General features: G+C 41.8%; 2 protein-coding genes across 3 annotated transcripts in view; one reads left to right on the top strand and one right to left on the bottom strand.

Annotated features, from left to right (window-relative positions):
- Positions 1–1,365: 1,365 nt before the first annotated feature.
- On the top strand, positions 1,366–4,395 carry igflr1 (IGF-like family receptor 1). The gene is made up of 8 exons (XM_068736546.1): positions 1,366–1,481; positions 1,565–1,757; positions 2,035–2,059; positions 2,142–2,186; positions 2,411–2,507; positions 2,593–2,673; positions 2,891–2,968; positions 3,256–4,395. Exons 1-8 carry the CDS (start codon positions 1,403–1,405, stop codon positions 3,579–3,581), a joined length of 924 nt encoding a protein of 307 aa, XP_068592647.1. The 5' UTR covers positions 1,366–1,402; the 3' UTR covers positions 3,582–4,395.
- The window catches only part of kmt2bb (lysine (K)-specific methyltransferase 2Bb), a 23,709-nt gene continuing 9,263 nt past the window's right edge, over positions 4,392–18,837 (bottom strand). For both annotated transcript variants that reach the window (XM_068736512.1, XM_068736513.1), the window contains exons 11-36: positions 18,392–18,502; positions 17,884–17,997; positions 17,604–17,750; positions 17,416–17,508; positions 17,191–17,308; positions 16,975–17,088; positions 16,417–16,601; positions 16,201–16,302; positions 15,873–15,983; positions 15,647–15,723; positions 15,142–15,365; positions 14,930–15,033; positions 14,666–14,803; positions 14,322–14,480; positions 14,101–14,218; positions 13,927–14,005; positions 13,667–13,827; positions 13,426–13,578; positions 10,322–13,337; positions 10,062–10,162; positions 9,776–9,913; positions 9,363–9,615; positions 9,028–9,135; positions 8,749–8,832; positions 7,250–7,379; positions 4,392–7,122 (exon numbers count right to left, since the gene is read on the bottom strand). In XM_068736512.1, coding sequence (XP_068592613.1) covers positions 6,847–7,122; positions 7,250–7,379; positions 8,749–8,832; positions 9,028–9,135; positions 9,363–9,615; positions 9,776–9,913; positions 10,062–10,162; positions 10,322–13,337; positions 13,426–13,578; positions 13,667–13,827; positions 13,927–14,005; positions 14,101–14,218; positions 14,322–14,480; positions 14,666–14,803; positions 14,930–15,033; positions 15,142–15,365; positions 15,647–15,723; positions 15,873–15,983; positions 16,201–16,302; positions 16,417–16,601; positions 16,975–17,088; positions 17,191–17,308; positions 17,416–17,508; positions 17,604–17,750; positions 17,884–17,997; positions 18,392–18,502 — 6,414 coding nt within the window. In that variant the 3' untranslated portion in view covers positions 4,392–6,846. The remainder of the gene's footprint in view (positions 7,123–7,249; positions 7,380–8,748; positions 8,833–9,027; positions 9,136–9,362; positions 9,616–9,775; positions 9,914–10,061; positions 10,163–10,321; positions 13,338–13,425; positions 13,579–13,666; positions 13,828–13,926; positions 14,006–14,100; positions 14,219–14,321; positions 14,481–14,665; positions 14,804–14,929; positions 15,034–15,141; positions 15,366–15,646; positions 15,724–15,872; positions 15,984–16,200; positions 16,303–16,416; positions 16,602–16,974; positions 17,089–17,190; positions 17,309–17,415; positions 17,509–17,603; positions 17,751–17,883; positions 17,998–18,391; positions 18,503–18,837) is intronic.

Below are 18,837 nucleotides of genomic sequence, written 5' to 3'. Positions count from 1 at the left end.
AAACTGGCCTGGGAGCGCCTCGGGACCCCCCAGTCAGAGCTGGCTGATGTGGCTCGGGAAAGGGAAGTTTGGGGTCCCCTGCTGGAGCTGTTGCCCACGCGACCCGATCCCGGATAAGCGGTTGAAGATGAGATGAGATGAGATGAGAGATGAGAATCTTTAACCGATCAGAGATATGCTAGTTACCACCGTGATTAACTCTATGATGTGCAGTCAGACACAATAGGCCCTTTTCACATGTCATAGCAAGGGAAACACAAGCGTAATTGATATAAGAATAATGGTCCCATTCTATTTAGTGTGTCACAGCCAGTGATCCAGCCTGCACAATAACTGGAACAGGGCCATAATTGATGTTTCTAACTACACATACCCTGCAACAACATGTCAAATGGCTGCTGTAAAAAGGGCCTATGAGACACCGGAAGAGTCCAATTCAATTTTTAATTATTATAAACTTGGACAGGTGGTATAGGGCAGGTGAGGCTGGATCCAATAGATGCTGGTTTTATCTGAACAGAAAATATGTTCCATGTATTATCACCATACACTGAATTAAATACATAGGGAGCAAATATCTGACGCTCTATAACTGACAAGAACTAACACAATGTTCATCATTAACTTAACAAAAACAACTCCAGCACAAGGTACTGCAGACTTAAAGTAGTAAGAGCGAGGCAACTCACATTTTAAAAGACTCAAACCTGAACTCAGCAACCACACCTCTTCACTAAAGTTTATTATAAAGTCTATCTATATAGACTCACCGTTTTATATATATATATATATATATATATATATATATATATATATATATATATATATATATATATATATATATATATATATATAAAACATATGCAGTAAATAACCGCATACATATAAAAGAAGCAGAATGAGACGTTTACATACATGCATTCTCTCATGAATTTAGAGGATCCACGCCCAAGCTGAAATTACATAATCAGGGTATTTCTCAATTAAAAGAAAGATCTCTCGAGAACCAGAGTGTATGCAAGATGTGGGCCTTTTTGTCATGATGAACAAACTGAACTTCATGAGTAAAACAGATGACGCAGAAAAGCAAGCCCAGACAGTAAATGTCATGTAGTGACTGATGCATAACGGTAAGAACCGTTATTGAGATAATGATTTTAGATCACACCATTCATCCTTTAGAGCCCGCGAGATATAGCCACAACAAATACAGTTAGTAAAAATATATAATATAAAACATGATAAAGGTCTGTAAAGATTATTTTAGTTGTTCAAACTGCTCAAACTCATACGCCTAAATTTGCAGATAGGCTGTGCGAGGATGTAAGTGTATAAGTGGGAGGCGCCATCTTGCCGAAATTTTAGGTTAAAGTCGTTTACTCTTGAGCGCAGTTGAGCAACAATGACACACTCTGAGAAATGCCAAGATCCGACAACCTTCTGGAGAAGTTCCAAGTGTGTGTTGTGTGATTTTAAGCCAGGTAAGTCATTATTATTATTTTATATTCCATCCTATTTTATTGTAGCTACTGTATTCCGTTATGTTGTTGCTTTAACGACACAGGGTATGAAGTCACCACTAACTGTGGTTATGATGACCACGGAGGGCGACACGAGCCCCCCTTCACCAAGTGCAAAGACGATACTTTTAATGATGGCAGCGGCCCAAATTGTCACCCTTGTGCCCCGTGTCCGCCCGGGGTTAACATCTCGAGCCCGTGCAACACAACTTCTAACACCAAGTGCCAAGACCCAGGGTAAGAAGGCATGTTCATTGTGCTGTAAAAATGTTGAACTGCAGCCGTCGATAAGTCAGGAAAACAAGGCCAAATAAAATAAACATTTATTTTGCAAGCCATAGTCTAGTCTACGGCAAAGTTATGTTGGAAATATAACACTTGCCAAATCACGACATGTTACCTTACCGCTGTGGAACAGGATAGAATGACGTTATATTGTTGTTTTTACCAAGTAAAGACTTTGCTATGCAAAGTAAAAGTGTGTTCAGTTTCGATATTCTCTGAATTTCTACAGAACCGGGGCGACCGGAGTTCCTGCAGTGAGTAGGCTGTTCGTAAGAACATATATTTTGATGGTGTTTTGAACTGGCGTACATGATCCCAGTTTGTCTTTCTCCGCAGGAACCAACAACATCGCATTATGGTTCAAGGTTATTCATCACAACGGTAACGCACTTAACTATTATCAGTTATCTTTCACTGGATACGGAATGTACACCAATTACTTGTGTGGATCTGCCGACGTGTACAATTTCCGTGACTTCATGGTGTGACTCATTTAGTTAGAATGTGTTAAGTTATCGACAGGTTTATAGCAGTATAAAATCATTTATTTTGAAATAATGTGAAAATGATTCTAAGCACTTTAACAAATAAATAATTCATTTCAGATTCAGACAAACCAAGGATCCAGCTTTAAACCACATGCAGCGACTATACGAAATCCCCTCTACCCAGTTCCAGCTGGTCATGACTTAGTCATACTATGTGAGTTAAATAAACACTATATTATGGAACAATAACACATTTCTTCATAGTCTAAATTTTACCTGAACTTTTAATTTTTTTGCAGGGACAATACCATTTTCCATCCTCATTTCCATCATGCTTGTTGTGATATGTGCTTGTCTAATCTACATGAAGCGGAAAAGAGGTTTGCATATTTAAAGTTACGGTTTTACTCACAGAAAAAATTGCATAAAAGTGGAAAAGAAAACCCTTTGTGGACATGACTTTGACTGGGAAACTTCACAAAAAGTGACCACTTTCTTTATATATAGAGCAAATGTTTCATTATTTCCTGAACGTAATTATACTGGGTGGGTTCTGGCATTGATCATGTGTCTGTCTCATGCTTGGGTTTAACACAGGTCGATCATTGTACATCCGCGCAGGGTTCTCTCCGCTGTCTGCTCCACCTGGTAGCAATGATCTGGAGCACATTCTCAGTAAGTGGAAATGATACTGCTATTGCTAAATGTACTGTGTAAACAGTATGACATGTTTGAGTCAGTCTGTGACGGTATCAGTAATGTTAGGTGGAGTTATATAAATGATTGTAACATGATCTGCTGGAACAGCAGTAACAATGAGAATGGCCCAGACTGAACAGCAGCCAGTCTACGTTATTATTGGACCAATCGTCACGCTAAGCTCCAATAACACAACTTTAACTAAACCAGTGCAATGAATTGGCAAAAGAATACATTTGACACCGTAGAACTTTCCTTTGTAGGTCCAGACATCCTGTCAGCACCTTTACAGACAGTGCTCGACAACCTGGACGTCTTAGAGGAGCTGGTGATTTTGTTGGATCCAGAAAACCAAGGAGTAAAGAACACCAAACATCTTGCGTCTCATTGCTCCTTCCCCGCCACCTGGATTACTTACACCTACTCTATGAAGGAGAGTAAGAGCCCTCTGAAAGCAGTGTTGGAGGGGGTCACCAGCAGGCACCCCGACTGGACAGTAGGGCACCTGGCTAGGCTGCTCAAGCATATGGAGCGCAACGACACCTTCGCTGTTCTCGCCAAACTGGGACTGAATGAGATGCAAGTGTAGTCCACTTCAGGTTTAGATGCAGATGTTTGCCTCTCTCTGATCATTTCTGTCAGATTTACATTGTAAATATTCAACCAATACCAGCAATCGACAAAGAAATGATGATAAAGGAGGCTTCCAGAACAGATCAGCAGTATTACAAAGGAAATGTATAGTGAGAGTAGTTAAATGCAGAAGACAAATGTTATTTTAAGGGGTAAATATAATGAACCATATAGTAAAGAGGAAGTGATTTCAGACACGGCCATGTATCAGACATAAAGATATTATCAAGTTGCATTATGGGACGCTTGGGATCAAATGTTCTTGGGGCTTGACACTTACCAGAGACTAAAAGTCAGGATGTCTCAGCCTCTGCTGCTTTAATTTAGACTTTTTTTCTTAGTTTGTCTCTTGGGGTTACCTCAATGTTTCGGAACTGTGCAATATTAAATGAACAAAGAAAAGGATTAAACCGGCAGTTACTGTGCATTGCCTCTGTGGGCAGCATTTAAGACTGCCAGCACAATGCTTTTGTTTGTACCTGCATTAGTGCACATATTGAGCTGATAAAATGTTCTCATTTGTCTACATTGAACCACTCTTTTCTTTTAAATCATCTTATTACATTAATGCACATAATGAAGCACAATTAGCATAACAAATAATTGTTTTAACAAATGTAAATGATTTTTTTTAAAGCCTCTTGTAATATTCATATGACGGAGTATAAGGGTTCTGCGGTCCGAATACTCTGTTACATTACAGGAAGAGCTTTGGCTTCAAGCGATTTGCTTTTCTACTTTCACCCTTTCTAATAAAAAAAATGAATTTATTCAAACATCTTAACATCTTTATTAAGCAAATAACATTATAAATAAAAAAAGTGCATAGAAAAATTAAACAGGTTTAGAAATATGTATACAAATATTTACAAACCCAGGGTTTATTTGTACATGGTAACAAAGACGTAAATTTAAAGATCACATATTTTCTCATTTGTATGTCTTTTACACTTACTTTAAAATAACCCTACTATATATCTATATATATATTTTTATATATGTGTGTATATATAACATACAGCTTTCTTAACAGATTCTGGGAGAGATGGTCATGATAACTTCAGGTTTTGACTAGTGCTTTCATCCATTGCAAACACACACGCACACACACAAATGACACAGACAGACACACTTGCACACGCTCACTCACTCACCAGCTCTGCAGGACATTAAAACCAAGCTACTCTAAAATTATCATCCTCTCTTTTTGCATCAGTATTCCCAAACATCTGCGTAAACAGCTGAGGTAGAATCCTTGCAAGGAGTTGGGAGTGACTCTGCTCTTGTTGTCAGCTAGGTGATTGACACAAGTAAATCTGGGCTCCATCCCAGTGATTGGACATGCAAGAAAGAAAGGTGATTAAGATCAAGACAAAAACATGATGGAAATTTGCTCCAAGAAGAATGAGGAAGAAGAAGAGAAGAGAGGGGTGGGGTGGGGGGGAGATGATCATGGGCTTGGGGAGGCAAACAGTGCTCACTTTACTCCTGTGGCTGATTCTAAGACCATCACTAATCTATTGTTACAAAACAAAAACAAATTAAAAGGATTCTTTAAAAATACCTGCTTTAGATCAATTTCTGTCATAAAAGGCTTAAATGTATGACACAACCGCCCCAAAAGAATATTCAAGTAAATTAGTGAAACAAAGGACATCGGCTGTAAACAGAACAAAAAGATACAAATGGGGGAGATCTCCTTATAAACTAGACCGTCACCGTTTTTTTTTTTTTTTTTTTTTTTTTTTTTTTACAAAGCACAACCTTTTACCATTAAAAATAGAAATCAAAACACGAATAAATAGAACTACCAATTTGAACAGTGTGTGAATTAGATTAGTCTCATCAATGACGGCACTGAACATCGACTAAGAACAACAATTGAAAATTATTTCAAAAGGTACAGAGTGCATTTTCTCAGCTCCGTTTCAGACGAGAAAGTCTGCGCGCCATGTTCTCAACAAGCTCGGTGCAAGAGCTGAACATCCACTCAGTGGCGATGCTTCATACCAGCGCTCCCTGATTAAGAGATAAACTGTAGCAGGTTTCACAAAGATGAAAATTATTTGTACGTTTTGATGGTTGTTTTATGTGCAACTGTAGGGCAGCAACGTCTTATTGCAATAGGTAATGAGCATCTGGCATGACAGTAGTAAAATATATATTTAAAAAAGTGATATTCACCACAACTCTTCACTTTTGGCTTGGGTAGTGTTTGCTACATACACTGTACATCGAGAGAGAAAAACACGCCTTAAAGACACGTTCCTGTCTTTATAAATATGACACTATGTTACCGACTGAAACTGTTAGATTGCTATCTATTTTGAAATTGACAGGATGCGAGCAGGTGACGAATAGCACACCAATGATTTAAAGTGTGAAACTCAGCAGACACTTAACATTCTGATAAGAGAGCTGCTTAAGTGCGTACATTTAGGAGTAATGGTCTCAGCAGGGTGAATAAACAGCTAAACAATTCCTGATTTGAGGGACATTTTTGCCCAACTAAAGAAGTTAAAGACTTTTCAAAGCTTAGCACCATGGTTGTTTTGTTAATCCCGAGAAAAAAAAAAAAAGTCTAAAAAAAGATATTAACAACGTGAGAAGTGTTAAATGTGAGATAAAACACACAAATAAAATGTTTGAGTAAATGTATGGCTCAAGAACGGAGTTGGATGGGGCTATAATGTTCCCACCACTGGAGGATGGAGCAAACATGATTACAAGTGTAATAGAGACAACCACCCCCCACCCCCTCCCCCATGAATAAAACATATAGGGAATCTCTCAAAACCTAGCAATAGGTTTTCAGCAATGATTCAAACAGATAAGGCTTGACGTGTGTATTAAAGAAACTCTATTGGTGTCATCCATACCGATCCAGGAGCCCCGTACATTTTTAACATCCTGTTTAAATGTTCTGTTGTCCTGAACACTAAAACCATGTTTACTGCTGTTGTGACGCTGCTGTGTCAGCTGTACATCGGAACTCTTTCACAGACGAAGGAGAAACTTTCTGTGCAGGTTCTCCACTTTTTCTTCTTCTAATATCCATAAAAAAAATTCCAAATATTACTTCTGACCAGCAAAATATTTCCGACTGGTCTCTTAGTGGCTAATTCCCCTTCTGTGCGGACTGCCTGCTGCCTCCCCAAGCCCAATCCACCTTAATTTAAGGCTTACTAATAAACAGGACCTTCCCATTTTCATACGATGTCTCAGTTGAGGAAACGCCGACATCGCCGGGCTCCACAGTTGCAGTTGAGTTTGCTGCTGGCGTCTTCGATGGGGAACTTGTAGTCGTAGGTGAGCTCCTCCCCTCTGTAGATCTTCCGAAGAGCAAAGATGACAATGTGCTTCCGGCCTTCCACGTTGATCACCCGAGAGTAGCAGTTAGGTTCACAGGAGTGGTTGATGAATCTGGCCGCGTTGCCGTGCATGGTCGCATCCACCACATCAAAGTCGTCAATGCGGAACATGTAACAGCCGATACCCTGCGAAAGGCAAAAGCGTGTAAATCCTACTGATGCATCCTCTAACCTTTCTCAACTTTAACCATAATCATTTATTGTCGACTACATTTCGAATGAAACTGATCAAAGGCACAGAAACGCGACCAACCTTGCCGTCGTAGTACTTTTCCCTTTTGTCTGTGAGCACCGAGCGAATGACGATGCCGGCATATTCAATCACCATCTCCCCTGCTTCAATGTTCCTCTTGCAGAAAAGACCACGCCCATGGATAGCAGACCTGCAACAGACCCACAGATGTCAGACAAGTCCGTTTGGTGCTACGCCAACCGCGAGGATGTGTCAGCTGAGGGGCAGACTCAAGCCAATTTCTCACATATATTTGCAATTTACGGTATAAAATGGGCTCAAATACGATATATTGAGTATTAACTTGAGAGATTGAGCAAATGAGGGCTTGGAAATGAAAAAAATAGTTTTAATTTAATTTGTCCAATACTAAGTTTATCACCGGATTGGCATGCTAAACTGACAATTATAGCAAATATTGTCTGCTGAACATCAACATTTTTTGATTTTCAACAGGACCATGTTGGCATAATTACTTTAGCATTTGGCTTAAAGGACCACTGGATGGAAGTAAAGCCAAACAGAACAGCAGACATGGCTGAGGCTAAAGTTTTGTTTCAGTATTTTGTTTGTTCTCACTTTGTGTCAGTGTCTCACTTCCTCTCATACTCTCTCCCATAAAACTGCTCCAGATCGGACAGCTGTGCAGCAGCTGTTGTTGTTGACGTCAATATCTCAGCCATGCAATTCTGCGGTTACTGCAGAGATGCCAGAGGCTTCTCACAGATCATCTGTTTGTATTTTTTCACCATTTCACCCACAAATGTAACCCAGTCTTCCACACATACACAACACATTTGGAAACCCCCGCAGAACTTTATTCAGAAATTCTTGAAGGAGTTGCACATTTGACATGAACTGCCGTAGATCTTGAATGCAGTCCAATTGCCTTTCAATTTAGAGGACATGTGGTCCTATGCAGAGTGATCCTACTTCACCTGTAGATGGCACTCACGCTCCATTACATATTAAAATGGACTTCACTTATTGGCCATTAGTTTGTCTCAGTTAAAATCCTTAATATTCCCAGAAAGGATTTGGGTAGTCTCCGAAAACTATGGTGTATGTGTTATTTGATGCTAATTCAGATTCTGATGACATTTACTCAGACCATTTTTATAATGTGTATAATATTTTGTTCAGACAATTGATGGTTTGTCCCGTTATGTTTTTTAGTGTGTGTTTCTTCTATATCTTTATTTAGAATATAAAGTGACAAACATTCTTGTTCTTCGGTTCTAAAAATGTGAAATTCATGTATATTACATGCATATTGACAGGGATGCATTATTGTATGATTTACTGATGGTTTGTACCCAAATGTTTTTTAATTTATAACAAGGTGATTTAAATTTGACCCTAAACATTGTAAATGATGATGATGGTTGCAACATCTTGTTGGAGTCACTTTGGGTTCTACCCTCACAAGGCGTTCGTTTTAAGTGCTTTAATTTCGTTGTTCCCACCAAAAATGTTAAACCAAAATTCTGATTATTTTGAAAATGTAGTTCTGTGCTGACCTGTACACGCCTACGGCTTCCTTGGATGTCCTTTCCAGATGTCTGAAGCGCATGGCCATGGGCAACTCCAAACTAGTAGCCCGTCTGAGGAAGAGCAGACCACAACTCAACAAAAACTTCCAGTCATTTCATACATTTCATATCTTAACGTTTAGGAAACACAGGGCCACATCTGAAAGGTTACCATTCAAACTTGAATTGTATATTGCAGAATAAATAAGGCAAAAGTTCCAAAACAGCAAGGTTGAAAAATACACAACTAAATGAACGAAGCCTGACCTTGTGGACTTCAAAAGAACCTCATCTTCCTCATCGTCATATGACCCAATGTCAGGAAGCTGTCTATGCTGAGAAGCCAGGAAGTTAAACATGTCAAATGTGGACTTCCTGTTGAGAGACAAGAGAAAACAATACCAGGTTGAGATGAGTATGGACTCAAACACAAAAAGTCAAATACTTTAAGACATGACACTTTATTTTGTGTCCTTTGTAATGCTATACCACTTGTACTTTTTCCACCTACATTGATTGAAAAGGACTTGACAATAGCTCCAATAAAGACACAAGAGCAGCACTGATCTGTAACCGGTGTGAACTGTAATTGGTAGACATACCTCAGATACAGCTCAGAGCGAGCACAGCCGGTGGGATTGACGGGGAGGTCGTCCTCCTGCGTGAACTGTTTGAAGAAGCGGAAGGCGTGGCGTTGACAGCGGTGGGCTCCTTGCAGTTGCTCCAGCAAGAACACCACTGCATCATGGACCAGACCCAGCATGTGGGCGCCAGTGATCCTCTGAAAGGTCAGCGGTCTCAACCTTGCTATAGCTCGTGCCTCCTGCACCCCATCGATTACTGCTTTCCACGCCACTGCAAAGAGAGTTTACAATTAGGCGTCATGAAGTGAACACAATGAGCAGAAATAGCTACAGAAATATCACACAGAGAAACTTGTTTTAATATTTTGAGAACATGCTTGATAATTTAACGGCTTTTGAGGGAAATATTGCTGATGCAACATCAGCCTTACCCTCAATACTGTCTGCCTCTGCCCTGAAACCATCGTCGCTGGTTATCTCAAACGTTAAGTGCGGCTGGTCTCTGTTAGTTGGAAACTCCTCATCTTCGTCAGACAGCGGTGGTTCATCATCTGAGGTAGAAGCAGCGCCTAAAAATGACACATTTATACAGTCAGTCTTTCACACTATTTTAACAAAGTCCCACGCATTAGTTAGTGTCATACTATAAGTGGTAGACACTGTTGAACTAAGGAATTATTTTTGAACTCCCAGAACTCAGTTAAAATGCATGAATACCAGAGTATTTCTTCCAGTCAGTCAGGGTGCTGTGCCCCACTGGTTCCCATGCATGCTGTTTGCCTTGTTCGCCCTGAGACGTATAATCCCACGGCTCTGATCTGAGAAAAATGAGAGTACAACTATTTACACACAAAACAGTAACCAAATGCACTCAATGTAATACAGTCTTCCAGCGTAATTTACTGTTATCAGGTGCAAAAAGCCAAATATTTGCTGGTTAGTTGCAGCCCTTTTTAAAAAGGCAAGAAATATCTTACCCTGAGCTTTCAATATCACTTATATGCTCCTCCTTCAACTGGTCCAGGTTCAGTACTCCCTTCACTGTCGGGGTCTTGATGCGGACTCCTGAAGCTCTGCTGGAGATGCTCGGAAAGGTTGGTCTGCGCTGCTCCTCGTCCTCACTGGGGGGTTCTGGTTTTAAGAAGTCCACTTTAGACTTCTTTGTGACAATACGGTCCGAAAGCGAAGACACTCTCTTCATGCGGACGTGGGTGCGAGGTCGGGGTGCCGGAGCTGGTGTTGGCGTTACTGAGGGAGAGCGAGGCAACACTGGAGGCTCCGGTTCAATGAGTAGGCCCGGTGGTAAAACCAGTGAGGAAGGGCTTAGTGTTCGAAGCCCACTCCACTTGGGGGTGTAGTTACTCGCCATTGCTTGATTGATAATTGCTTGGGCACTTTCAGCAGGAGTCATGGGAGGATTCTCAGTAGGCGGAGCAGGCTGAGGCCCCGACACCTTGGATGACTTGGATTTCTTGGATGCACTAGAATCCTTCTTCTTCTTTGTTTTTTTCAACTCTGGAGCGGTTTCATGTTTTGATGTTTTTGCACTCTTTCTTGGCTTCTTAACATTAACCGACGTCACTGTACCGTTGCTATTGTGAGTGAGCAGCTGTGTGATTGTGGTTGGAATCGAAACCGGGGGCGGAGGAACTGCTGTTGCCACGCTGGCCCCGGGGGGTGGAGCGGTCATGTTACCAGCTGCTGCTAGCGTGGCCGACAGTGCGTTGCTTTGCAAAAGGCTGGCGATCTGAGTGACGCAGTTGTAGGAGGAGGAGCTGGGAGTGGGAAGCTGAAAGGTGTTGCTTTCGGGGTTCTTCACGAAGATCTGCCCGAGGCGGTTCACCAGCAGGACGTGTGGTGTAGGATCTACATTGGGACCGCCCACCTCCTTCACAGTAAGAATAGCGTGTCCAGGTAAAGGCTGGGGAACCACTGTCTGCTGAGGTTCTAAAGCCGGCCTGGTTGTAGAGAAGTTGATGGAGATCGTGTGGCCCGATGTAGCTTCCTTCTGAACAGATGAAGAGCTGTAACCATTTAAGATGACAGGGGCCGAGGTGGTTTGGACCGACGTCGGAGCTGTTGAACATTGTGTGGAAAGCACAGAAAGAGACGATAGTGCAGCAGAAGAAGAAACAATGGTGACAGCTGCGGAGCACAGTGGCTGTGTTTGTGTGGAGTAGATGGGTAGAGAGACGGTTCCACATGTTCCTGTGCCTGACATAGCTGATAGCACTGGATCGTTTTGAGGGGTAACGTTTAGCATCGTTTGTGTCACGTCTACAACAGGACTGACGGTGGTTAGTTTAGCAGACAAGGGGCCCATGGATGGGAAGGTTAACTCTTGTGAGGATGTTACTGGCTGAAGTGTAATACTTGTTAGAGGAGGTTTACTGAAACCTGGTAAACAGGAATACATCTGCAGAGAGTCTACAAGGCCTTGAGGGGGGTTTTGTACGTCTGTAGAAATTACAGGGGAGGGCTGAAGAAGGCCCAGCAGGGCGCCCTGACTGTTATCAGCAGAATCTGCTAATGATGGTTCCACAGTATTAGCTGTTGAGTGGTTCATCAACACAGTAGAGTGGCTGCTGTCAGGCTCTGAGCTCAGGGGTTTACGAGCTTCAGATTGTTGAGTCTCAAGCTGTGTGCCTTCCACAAACGGAACCAGATGTGGACTTGTGTCAGATCTCTCAAGAACAAGAGGTGTTCCAGAGGAAAATCCTAAACTGGAACCCTGGAATAAAACCTCAGATTTTTTGGGAATTTGTGGAGAAACAAATCCCATGGTGTCCTCATTTGAATGGCCGGCATCGTGGGATTTAGGTGGATCTTGAAGTGAACCGTCTGTAGGACTTTGGCTGGCAACTGCGATGGTGACTGATGAAGAATCTGTGTGCTTATCACTGGACGATGCTTTGGGGAAGAGACTCTGAACACCCTGTGTGCTGTTTGGAGTGTTCGATTCAGGGGCATTTTTATTATTGAGGGTTTTGGCTTGTATCTGAGCTTGACTACAACCCTCAACTTTCTGAGCATCATCGTTGGTCGCTATACTTGCATCACTCTCCGTACCGTCGTCTACACCATCTAGCTGGGCCATGGGACGGGAGGAAGGGGAGGAGGGAGATTTGGAATGATCTTTTGATCCGGGACAGCTGACTATTGTCCGCGAGAAGTCAAAATAGTGCTCCATATCATCATCAGAAGAGGTGTTGCTTAAGTCATCCCTGGCTGAAGCTGCTGACCGCGGCAGGTTGGCAACTAGAGTCTTCCTCTTGTGAACCTCTTGGGTTCTTTCCCAAAATTCCTCCTGATCATCCCCATCCACCACGATTTGTCCCCCACAGTTCATTGCCACGCCTTCATTTAGGAGTGTCTCCTCAATCTCCAGTTCTGTCCTCATCTCTTGGGCCAGACTTGCGTTGGAATCCTTGTGGAATGAACTGTAGGGAAATTCTTCTCCATCCTTCTGTTGGTCTAAATCCCCCTGTGGTGATGTACCATTTGCTGGAGAGACATCTTCAGGTTCTGGTGAAGCTAAAAAGTTGTGTGGCACCTCGACTGAGTCCGACTGGTTCAGATCAAATGACAAGCGATTTCTGGGTAGGTGTGGTATGGTTGGAGAGAAAGACAGACTTGGTGAGGGAAAGCCAGCTGCACTGTCCTGCCAGGGTGGCTGAGGAAAGAAAGATGAGGTACAATGGGTCATTGTATTCCCAGGGCATCGGACTGAGGAGGCACTTCTACCTCCGACTGAGCGGGATGATGGAGAATTTATCAGGTTGTCTGGAGCGCCAAGTGGGAGCAGCGGGGAAGTGGGAAGGGAAGACTTTCCAGCACGGAGAGTAATTGGTCCAGTCAGAGGACCCAGAGCAGGGGGGGGCATGTGGCCGTGGAGGCCTGCTGGCTGAAAGTGTGGGCTATGGCGGAGAACCCTTTGCGTATCCTCCAGATCACTTATGGTTAATATGTGGTGGGGTTTCAACTGCTTTACTCCTGAGAAGAAATCAGAATTGAGACGTGTGTTTTCTTGATTGGATCAACATATTTGTTGTTAGTGTACTTAAATTAATTTATTCTTTACCTGGGGATGGCAGGGGTCGGGACATTCCTCCAGCTGGCCTCCTGGGAATCTTTGGTCTTGCACCGTGATCTGACTTGGGGGTAGGTCCTGGGATAAAGGTTTCCTCCGTTGGGGGTTGGGATTCCGGTATATCATTCTCTTGAGTTTCAGATTCTGGACATTAATTGGAAAAAATGGTTAATGAAACGATCTAGTACTATTTTTCTAAAGAACTGCAGTTTTTCAGTAGTAAAATATGCACCAGATAGTGGACAGGGACTGTGAGCAATTGTGTTATTGTCGCCTTGGTCGGGCATCTCCTCAACAGGCTTCTCAGGGACAACTGGCCGAACCTCCCGCACTTTACATGTATATTTGCACTGGCGCAATGGATTAACTGTACTCCAGTACCAACGAGAACACCTTAAGAAGGAAGAAGAACATTTTAAAAGTGCTTTTCATTCTATGTTACATAAGATGTATTTATATAATACAATTTAAAAAGATTAAAATGCAACTTACTGAAAACCCACAGGAAACAGTTTTCCTTTGCTAGCCGAAAGTTCTGTCAGAACGCCGAGTTGGTCTATCTGTAATGAACCTGCATAGTGACAATGTAAATACCGATTAGTTAAAAATGAGTCATAATAAATGTCATAAAGTGAATAGGAAACCAGCTAAAAGATAGGCGCTTACCAATAATCACGTTGATTAATTCTGGTTCCAGTCCAGTCAAGAATTTTCTGCGGGGGCTGATCCCCTCAAAATCCACATACACCCTGCGGTTAACTTCAAATTCCTGACCAGTTATCATCTGCAAAACAAAAAGGAAAACAAGTGATAATGTAACCCAGAATCAAATTCAAAACCTCTAAACTGATACAGTCAGAGACTGTTGCTGGAAGAGAAGAATCTACCTTGCCACTGATGAGATGTCGGTGTTTGTAGCAATAGACCTTTTTATCCTCCTGGAACACACAGTGACGGGAGCGGGCGCACATGAAGTGATAGTTGCTTTGACAAGATGTCAGACAACAGCCCACTGTGGCACCCGTCTGGTTGCAGCGTTCACATCGCTAAGAGGAATGATGTAATAAAGGAACAGCAATAAATTCCAAGAATGCATATTTGAAATTAGACATATCAATATCTATTTACGAGTTTACAAGTCATCAAACTCAGCTTCCTAGTAATATTGTATAGGAATGCACATTATTGAACCAACAGGTTAATTCATTTATGAGGTAAATTAACAACCAACCATCAAGCGGCCCCTTGTGGCAGCACTGTGTACATGCAGCAGAGAGCCATTGTCCTCTTCAAACACCTCAGCTGACCACAGACAGCAGTTGACATGTGCCCACTCATTCTGGCCCAAGTACAGCAACCGGCCTGCATCCTATTGAACAAAAAAACAACCACACTTGAGTAAGCAAAAAAATGTTGCGTGTACAGTTTACTCGCCAAGTTGGGTATTAACAACGTACTATGTACTTTTCATTTTCATGTTTGATGCATTACTTACATTAGGTTTGAGGTCTCCATATTTTTGGCACAAAGAGCACTGTCTCTCATCATCCTTAGACCAGCCGGTGTCTAAATCCGTTTTTGAAAGGCGGCCCCTTTTCCCTATATAAATGTACAAAAGTTAAGACATAGGAGGCCAAACACCACACAAAATGTTTAAAAAACAAGAAGCTAATTCTATTTCCAGCCCTCCAAGATTGACAGCATTACCTTTGAATTTGAGCCTGACAGCCCTGCTGGTTTTGAAGTAGTTCTGGCTTATTGGCTCCCCAGACAATGGAGAAACTGCTTCTTCCTCCTTTACAATTAAGCTTTGTCCATTGTCGTCCTGCAGGAGCCCCAACGGAGCCCGAGATGAGAGCTCCTCCCTCTCCTGCCACTGGGCGTAAACATGCTCCGTTGTGGGAGGATGAACAGCTTGGGACAGCATACCCCTATTTAAGAAAGAATTCAACCGTTCAACAGCTAATACATATTTATTTTCATGAGCAGTGCTTGTAACTTTTATATATGTGTATAAGTACTTCATATATATATATATATATATATATATATATATATATATATATATATATATATATATATATATATATATATATATATAATCATGATGAAGGACTATATCCAAAAAGTACTCTCTTTAAAACATCTTAAAACCTATTATTATAATTATTTTCATTATTATTAAAACCAGTAAATGACAACCAATACTCACATGGGTAAGTCTTTGGTACAAGAGTTCCACACCTTTGGGTCTTGGCTGTTGAACCAATTAAACACTTCCTCGAGGAGCTAAAGACAAAAATCACATCAGTTATTCATAAATGCTAACGTACCTGCATTTTTAAAGCTGTTACAAAGCTTCCCTTTGCAGTTTCTCGCACTCATATCCCAAAATAACCAATATGTTGACAAACAATTCTCTTTTGGTTATACCGCACCTTTAAGTAATAAGAGCGTGCCAGGGCGGTAGGTCTCTGCTCTTCTGGAAGATTCTCCTCTTGCTCAAGTCTCTTTCGCACAACCTGAACCACATCTTCATGGAACATTTTCTATAAAAACAACAAACATATATTACAGTTGCACTGTATGTATTTGCTGAGGCACAATTTCTGTCATATTCCAAGCGTATTGGCATTTTCGGTCTTCTTGCCTTAAAAGTATCTCTCAATTCTTACTGAAATTTAGAATTGAATATCCATAAAGCCCAATACAATTAAGACCATTTTTGTATTTAGTGTTTAGACACTTAAGAGGTTGTGTACTCACCAAAGTAGTATAAAGGCCTTTGTCAAACTTCTTGCCAACAGCTCGGAGATCACACGCCGGCTGTCCTTCTATTCCGCTGTGAGGATCAACCAACTTCTCACACTGCAGGAGAAACCAAAGCATATTTGACACACTGTATTTCACAGGTTGCAGTACTGCATCAGCACCATTACATAACGCACACATCACGTGACAAAAGAAAGCCTAGTCTCCTACCTGTGAGCAGGCAACAAGGTGCTGGGTAAGGGTGGAAGAGAGCAAGCAGGCCAGCACCTTCTCCACCCCAGACCTGAGCTCAATGTAGAGCAGCTCTCTCCAAGCACTGGGCTGGGTCACACTGCATGGCCGACATGAATACACGACACTCTCTGGCAAGCTGGACAGGATCTCATACAGCTCATCTAAAAGGATTTTACAGGAGACAGGAATGTAGCAGTGGAGGTTTAGCAAAATGCATTTCCAACCAAATACATGTTCAAATACCTACAGCATTTTCTCACTAGATCATGTGCACCAACTGCATGTGTGGGAAGCAGGGCATTGTATGTACGCTCAGCAAATAATAGATAATGACAAGTAATACAAGTAGTATACATCCCCCTTCTTGAGCTTTTTCCTGGTGTCCTTTGTTTTGTTACGCAAAACCTCAAAACAAAAGTTTCCTAATGTAATTTTTATTAACTTTGACATGGCTTCACCTGTGTTAATAAGCACAGCCTTGATGCCATCTCTCCGTGTACTTCCATCCTCAAAAAGTTAAAGATTAAAAATCACCTGTTAGATCCTCACACTTGGCATGTACCCAGTGGTTACAGGTGCCACACTGCATCATCTGACTGTCGTAGTCATTGTCCTCATAGCACTTGAAGCAGATCGGACAGTAGTTACCTTATGAGACAAAGAGACATTCAGAAGAGAAGAGATCAACATAGATCAGTAATGGTGGTAAATGATGTTGGCGGACAGATCATTCTTCAATTCTCTCCTCACCCAGTTCATTGAGTTTTGAACAGTCTGGACAGAGTCCTTTGTCGTGGTTCCAGTCAGTGTCCCAACTCTTCCCCGGTGTGACGCCACAACTTTTACACCTGATGCACGTCATACAAACCTGTAGAGACACCAGCTTATTAGGACCAGCAATCAATTAAGTCCAACATCAGCATGCTTCTATTAAACATACATGACTTTGCGTTTTCTAAGAAATACAAAACCTACCCAAGCTTTCCTCTTCTTGTTTTGTTTTGGGTAGTTGGGTCCCAGACAGGAAGTATGATAGCAGTTCTGGCATCGTTCACACTCCAACAACGGCTGAGGGAGACAGGCAAATGTAATGCTTCCTGTCTGAACTACATTAATACAGAGAAGTAACATATAGCAAATCCCACTAAAATTGCAGGCAGTACCTTTGAGGGCTTGTTCTTCCTGCCGCACACGTGACAGAACTTGCATCGACGACAGCACCAGTTCTCCTTGTTCTCTTCAGAGGGGCGGTCCGCTGGATCAAGGCAAAACTGGTGGAAGGGCTCACAGCATACTTGGCAATAGAGCATCTGGGATAAGAATTTCACAAAAGCATTTCTGAATTAAAAAAATCTTGTCAGTCACTAGCTTAACACAAATTACAGAAGAGCAAAGAAACAGATCAACTCCTTCTATAAAAGAGTAAATGCATGAAGCAGTTACCTCATGTTGCCCTTTACTGGCACAAAGGAAGCAAACGCATGGTGGCATGGGCGGTGCAGAGGTCAATATACTTAAACCACCCATATTCCAGACATTGTCCAAAGTACAGTCCTCCTGAAAACAAAGACATCATGTACACAACACAATTAACAACTGGGAAAAAACTGCTTACAGTCTACTGACTAATGTACTTAATTTATTTAGTTCATGTTGAAATGTTGTTCTGAGGTTAAAATGTGCCACTGACGAAATCAGTAGAAACACATAATTATCAAAAAAACACCTCACAGGGACACAAATAATAATGTTAAGTGAATGGCTTTAATTAACTAGGTGTGCCATGAAAAATCGTTTCAAGAAAACAAGTTATGTTAACATGTTTAACCCCTGTCATCATACATCACATAGCTAAGGCACCCACAAATGATGTGTTGTAACAACCGAACATCCTCATTTCAGAAGTGTTTTTATGTTTCAATACGTTGTGTTTGGTAAAAAAGTGACTTACCTTGAAGTCAACCCTGATTTTATGAGTAGGTTTAGAAGACTCTGTGTCTCTCTGCTCAAAACCATGGGCAAGTGCAGCCAAGACACTGGGGGGAGTCTGCTCCAAAGGACCCTGAGACGAGAGAGAATATTATAACATGAATGTGGGCAGGACTCGACAAACATATACTTGCTTTTCACTAAGTATTCTTATGCGCTTTCCCTCAAAAACTTGCAAACCATGTGCAATAACCCTGTCAAATGTCCCCAACAAATAAGATCCCAGGTGTAGTGTTGACTAGTCCCTGCGATGTTGCGACTTGTTTCTTCGAGGCCATAGAGAGGTTGAAAAAGCTTGTTGTCATTCTCATGAGTGGTAATGTCACCATCTTTTCATGTACTCCTGTCGCTAGCCATGACTGCGCAGACTGCCTGTCGATGCTGCAGGAACCCCAGAGATCATCTCAA

Source organism: Cebidichthys violaceus, unplaced genomic scaffold, assembly GCF_023349555.1.
Source record: "Cebidichthys violaceus isolate CVI_PGR_0920_01 unplaced genomic scaffold, fCebVio1.0.p SCAF_7, whole genome shotgun sequence".
Taxonomy (NCBI): Eukaryota; Metazoa; Chordata; class Actinopteri; order Perciformes; family Stichaeidae; genus Cebidichthys; species Cebidichthys violaceus.
The sequence above is the reverse complement of the archived record's forward strand: the minus strand, read 5'-3'. Positions and strand labels throughout refer to the sequence as shown.